Raw genomic sequence first — 6,353 nt, forward strand, 5'->3', positions numbered from 1 at the left:
GTAAAAAGGTGGTGTTTTTAAGACACCAAAAGCAAGAAAAAGATGAAGATAATTTAAAGGTTCTCAGAGGTTACCTTATTTTGAAGGAATCCAAATATTTTAAGGAAAAATGAATAAAAAAACCTAAAAGCTTTGATCTTAAATCAATAATCTGAGTTAAGTTTAATTTGAGTGTTTGTGGATCTTTTAATCACTAGGTCAAGGGCGTTTTTCGCCAAATGATTGGATAAAAACCTCGAATCCAAGTGTAAACACAAGTTTTTCTTAGATTAAAAGGTTGAGTTTTCAAAATAGTATAGTTTCCCCTTAAGCAACTAGAAAGACCTTCTTTCACATTTCTCAATGCCCTATTTTAGGGCTTAAGTGGCAAATGCCATTGGTGGACCTGAAAATCGAGCTGGGCCTATTTTACCAAATTGGTCCAGGTGGCACACAAAACAAGGCGACGCACCAAGATGTGTACAGAGCGGACTCAAGACGCTTCCTGGGCCCGGTTTTGTTGCGACACCTAAAAATCCAAAAAAGTAAAAATGGTCAAACAACTCAATTATCTTAACTGCGGACCATCACTTCAAGAATCAAAGTGATCAAATGTCCCGATTCAATTTTTAAGTAAAAAAAGTTATCATCACTGAGTCGTTCAGGGACAAAAATTGAGCGTCTACACTTACTTTAATTCATTTTATACTATATTCCAGGTTGGTTTTTTACTTAGTAATTTCATTATTGAGAAGTTAGACATGATTGTTTTTCATCGCTTTGAAACTCCATTCATTTTCTTATTTATTAAGCGCGCAATTTTATTGAAGTTATATGGTTTTTCTTTTGATGTTTAACATTGTTCTATTGATTTGTGTTTCTACAGGACATTCATGGCTTAGGTATAGTAAAAATCTCTAGCAAAAAACTTGGTGGTAATTTTAAATTAAATGATTTTTCAATGCCATTGAAATGGAGCAATATTGGCAATTTTCCATTCAATTTCATTCAGATAAACTGTCATAATATGATAATACAAGTTTTCTTTTCCTTTCTTTGCAGAAATATAGGTTAATGAGTATATATAATAATATTTTGTTAAATAGTTAAATATTTTTCTTTTTTTTTTTTAATTTCAATTCCTAATTAATTTTGATAATAATATTTTGTTAAATGGTACTTTTAGCCAATCAATTTCTCAGTTCGTTTGCAGCATAATTATTTTAAAAATAAATAATAAAGCAATGTATTAGAAAATGAGTCTTAAAATATATACTAAATACAATATATATATATATATATATATATATATATATATATATATATATAAATTAAAATTATAAACTGGCAAAATAATACCGCAAAAATCACGGGCCTTCTTCTAGTTGATAAATTAAACTAAAAAATTAAACTAAAAAATTAACCGGTTAAAGAAATCTATACTGTAATACACTTCCTTAACACGTGTAAAATGATTATAACTTCTCTGCTGATATAGAAATACTGTGGCTTTGATATCACTTTTTAAGATCAAAAGATCAAAATTCTTGAGGTTTATTTCACATACTTTTGAGTCAGGGAGCATATTTGTATCATCGACACCATTTTAGTCCAAAATTTTGAATTAACAAGTTTGTAGGTTTTAATTTATATAACATACCAAGTTCATATATTTCAATTGAGATTTAAACTAAACACTCCAATGAAAATGTATAGAGAAAGGGAACAAAGAGAAATAACCCAATTTTAATGGCAAGAAAATAACAACAGAAAAAAGGAGAAGATTTGAAATAAAGGCTCTCAAAGACAACTTTCTGAGGAGAGAGAGAGAGAAAGAATGTTTTAAGAGAATGTTTTCTCTTTCACATAGATTTCATGAAATCTGTTATCATTTGTTTAAGTTTGTGACATCCATAACTCAATCATCAAAGGCATTATTCCTCTTCTTCGAGAATCGAGCAAAGCAAAAAACAAAGGAAAAAGGAAAAAGGAAAAAAAAAAAAAAAAAGCAATAATAAATCCACAGTTCCCAATTCCCTTCAAACAGACAGGCAGTCCAATCCTCCATTCTTTTTTGAGTCCTCGTTATTGGCGGATTAGCATTTCCCTTTTTCTTTGCCCTTTCTCTTTATCCATCTTTTCTTTTGTTCATCATCTAATTTTGAGCTTATTCCTTCTTGGACATGTCTTTGAGTAAGGTACAAATATTTATATAAAGAAGAAGACAAAGTGTTTATTCCATTCATATATACTTCTCAAAGGTTAATGCTTTACAAAATGTATATATATTTTATATCTCCCATCATATAGAGAGAGAGAGAGCAAGACCAACCTTTTTCTTTTCTTTTTTATTCTTTTTTATTTATCCACTATAACCTTTATATGATAAGAGAGAGAATGCAAGAGATATAGCATCACATGTAAGCCACTTTCACATACAAAGACTAAAAATTTTGCCTCACTAACAAGAAAAGCACAAACCCCATATTTCATAATATAAACCAGATATTTGTTGCTTGGTTCTACATATTGGTAGCTTCACTTCATAGCTATAGCTTACTATATTACAATTTCTCAACTCATTTCTTTTCCTATATGTTCATAAGAGAACCGTCCATGAAACAAAAATTCCTTGGTGTAGTATAGTTATAGTCTTGAAAATTGCTGTACTAATATAAGAAGAAAAGAGAAGATCGAGATCGAGAGAGAGAGCTGATATCAAAATAAAAGAAAATGAGAGCAGGAATTTGCAGTGTACAGCAGACTCTTACTGCTGAGGCCGCAAGTATAATAAAACAAGCATTTAGTCTCGCTAGACGGCGAGGACATGCCCAAGTCACTCCTCTTCATGTAGCAAGTGCTATGCTTGCATCCTCTAATGGCCTTTTAAGAAGGGCTTGCCTTCAATCCCACTCTCATCCTCTCCAATGTAAGGCTTTAGAGCTCTGCTTCAATGTTGCCTTAAATAGGCTCCCTGCCTCTACTTCCAGTGCTCTATTAGGCCCTCACTCTTCTTTTCCTTCCCTATCTAATGCCTTGGTTGCAGCCTTCAAGCGTGCTCAGGCTCACCAACGGCGAGGCTCTGTTGAAAACCAACAACAACCCATTTTAGCTTTAAAAATTGAGATTGAGCAGCTCATAATTTCTATTTTAGATGATCCTAGTGTTAGTAGAGTCATGAGAGAAGCCGGTTTCTCAAGTACCCAAGTGAAGAACAAAGTAGAACAGCACGTTTCTTTAGAGATTTGTTCTCAAAGTACTAATAATACTCCTGCAAGTTGTCAGTCTAAAGAAATCACCAAACCTCAAGTTTTTAATACTAAAGTGTCTCAAACTTTACCTTTCAGTACTCATCAGTTTGGAGTCACACTAAGCAAGCAATTAGATGAGCATCCAGTTAGTGATGACGATGTAATGAGTGTTTTAAACACATTAGCACATAAAAAGAGAAATACAGTTATTACCGGAGAGTCTATAGCTAGTGTTGAAAGTGTTGTTAGAGGAGTTCTGGATAAGATTGAGAGAGGTCTTGCTCCTGGGGAGTTAAGGTCAGTTCGGTTCATAAGCTTTCCTCTCTTCTCTTTGAGAGATCTTTCAAAAGAAGAAGTGGAGCAGAGGCTTGTGGAGCTTAGGTGCATTGCAAATAGCTACATATGTAGAGGTGTTATTTTATATTTGGGTGATCTGAAATGGGTTTCTGATTTTTGGTCAAACTACGGTGAGCAAAGCAGAAACTGCTGTTTCTCTATTGAGAACATTATCATGGAGATCAAAAGACTAGTTCGTGGAATTGGCGAAAATGGAAGAATTTGGCTACTGGGGACTGGAACTTTCCAGACTTACATGAAGTGTAAGGCAGGTCATCCTTCTCTAGAGACTATTTGGGAATTGTATCCTCTAGCAATTCCAGTTGGGAGCTTAAGCCTAAGTCTGAATCTTGATAGGTAACTTTTTTTCAAGTAATTCTTGTATTTTCCACTCTTTTAAATGCTTATTCTATTAATTTCCTCCATTTTAATCCTTCCTTCGCTTTACTCTTTTAGTGATTGGCAATCTCAGACGAGAAGCAAAGTATCCAAAGGTTATGGATATAGTTGGCCACTGCTTGAATCAGCAGTTGATACTCACTTAACTAGCTGCACAGATTGTTCTGTCAATTTCAATAGAGATGCTCATAGCATTGGATGTCGTGCTCAAAACAAGGAGTTCATCACTACCAACCTTACAGTTTCTACTAGCTCAAGTTTGCCTTCATGGCTTCAGCAGCACAAGGAAGATACAAAAAGAATCATCAGTGATGATAAGGTACTTAATTTAGCTAGCTATATATAACTTTATTCTGTGTTTCTCTCGTTTAATGTAGACACCAAGTTCTAGATTAGCTTACACATGCTTGTGCATTGCTACAATTTTGCAGGAATGTACTGATACAAGTCATCTTCCCAAGAAATGGGAATCATTTTGCAATGCAATTCCTCAAAAAACAATAAAATTTGCTTCATCTCCTCCTTCTCCCATTTCAATATCTTCTCATGAGTGCAACACCAGCCTAAATAGAGCAGATTTAAGCTGGCCAATCATTTTTGAGCCACAACAGTTCTCAAAAGAGCAGAAATTTTGGATGTCTGAATGCAAAAATATTGAAGGCGTTTCAAAACCTGACCTTTTGTCAAATCCAAATTCTAGTCCAAATTCAGCTTCTTCAAGTGAGGCAATGGATGATGATACAGAAGGTCTCCAAAGCTTCAAGGAGTTCAATGATCAAAACTTGAAGATTCTATGTAATAGCTTGGAGAAAAAAGTTCCATGGCAAAAAGAAATTATTCCTGAAATTGCAACTACCGTTCTTGAGTGTAGGTCTAATAAAAAATGCAAGTGGAATTGCGGAGAAGAAAGAGAAGAAACTTGGCTGTTTTTCCTAGGACTTGATTCTCAAGGAAAGGAGAAAATTGCAAGAGAATTAGCAAGACTTGTTTTTGGTTCTCAAGCTAACTATGTTTCAATTGGTGCAAGCAATTTTTCATCAACAAGAGCTGATTCAACTGAAGAAACCAAGAAAAAGAGAGCAAGAGATGAATTGGGTTGCAGTTATTATGAGAGATTTGGCCTGGCCTTGAATGAGAATCCACACCGGGTGTTCTTTATAGAGGATGCAGAGCAGATTGATTATTCATCTCAAAAGGGTATCAAGAAAGCAATTGAAATTGGAAGAGTAACACTTGCTGGTGGTGAAAATGTTCCTCTAAAGGACGCCATTGTTATTTTCAGCTGTGAGAGTTTCAGTTCAGTCTCAAGAGCATGTTCGCCTTCAAGAAGGGTAAAGACATGTGAGAGTGAAGGTAGTAAAGATAAAGAAGATAAATCTGAGGAGAGAAAAGAAGTTATCTCGCTTGACTTGAATATTGCCATTAAAATAGAAGATGAAGATCAAGACGAATATTCAAATATGTCAGAAAATAGAATTCTTCAATCTGTTGATAGGCAAATTATTTTCAAGATCCAGGAATTGTGATAGGAGTGGTATATTTGATATATATTTAGTGATATGCAATTTTTCATCTTATTCTCTTTCTATTTTTTGGTAGATTTCTTTTAGCGGGGGGAGGGAAAGAAAGACAATTATACTAACATGGGAGACAGGAATATGTTGATGATTTCTTTTTTTTTTTTTTTCCTTTTTAATTGGAAGGGCCTTGACAGGATTTAATTAGCAAGGTAGGTTGTTTGTATATTTTGTGGTGATGTATCTTTAGTTTAATGGGTGTTGCTTCTAAAATATTAATGAACTCTTGTTTTTACTTATATAACACTATATTTGTTCATATAGAGTCACCATATGCACTCGATTTATCTGTTTGTGATAGTTGATAAGTGCTATATCTCTTAATGAGATACAATTTTATAATGCATTTTACAATCATTTTATTATATAATTTTTAGGGTGTCAAAATGGGTGATGAACACGAACACGATTCGCTTAGAAATGCAAAATAAACGGGTTACGGTTGAGGTTAAATTGGTATCAAAAATCATAAATGGGTCACTCATTTATGATACGAATATAAACGTGTCATATTATGGGTTGACATGCGAGTTAGACCAAAAACTCATTTATTTAAGGATAGACATATATACTCCAACTAAAATCCTATTTAAACTTTATTTTTGTATTACTTTTTTATTTTAGTTGTGAATCTTGAAGAATCTATGCATTTTATCCATAAAATTTTATTTTTAAATATAATTTGAATTAAATAGGTTAAAAATTAAAAAATATCATAAGCAAGTTAAGTGAGTCGTATATAGGTCAATATAACCCACTTAAACAGTTTATGATATTAGATGGGTTACACGAGTCGTATATGGGTCAACAT

At 33.3% G+C, this 6,353-nt stretch overlaps 1 protein-coding gene across 1 annotated transcript; it reads left to right on the plus strand.

Annotated features, from left to right (window-relative positions):
* Positions 1 to 2,413: 2,413 nt before the first annotated feature.
* On the plus strand, positions 2,414 to 5,786 carry LOC149495638 (protein SMAX1-LIKE 3-like). Its single transcript, XM_089723557.1, has 3 exons — positions 2,414 to 3,923; positions 4,023 to 4,284; positions 4,397 to 5,786. The coding sequence occupies exons 1-3, from the start codon at positions 2,713 to 2,715 to the stop codon at positions 5,489 to 5,491; spliced, it is 2,568 nt and encodes an 855-aa protein (XP_089579683.1). The 5' UTR covers positions 2,414 to 2,712; the 3' UTR covers positions 5,492 to 5,786.
* Positions 5,787 to 6,353: the final 567 nt, after the last annotated feature.

Source organism: Jatropha curcas, chromosome 6, assembly GCF_041381405.1.
Source record: "Jatropha curcas cultivar XTBG-Jc1 chromosome 6, XTBG_Jcur_1.0, whole genome shotgun sequence".
Taxonomy (NCBI): domain Eukaryota; kingdom Viridiplantae; phylum Streptophyta; class Magnoliopsida; order Malpighiales; family Euphorbiaceae; genus Jatropha; species Jatropha curcas.

Bases quoted from the DNA above. Each gene is read 5' to 3' on its own strand.
- LOC149495638 (XM_089723557.1), top strand. From the start codon at position 2,713: ATGAGAGCAGGAATTTGCAGTGTACAGCAGACTCTTACTGCTGAGGCC. The intron at 3,924-4,022 runs GTAACTTTTTTT...TTACTCTTTTAG, and splicing joins CTAAGTCTGAATCTTGATAG to TGATTGGCAATCTCAGACGA. The intron at 4,285-4,396 runs GTACTTAATTTA...ACAATTTTGCAG, and splicing joins GAATCATCAGTGATGATAAG to GAATGTACTGATACAAGTCA.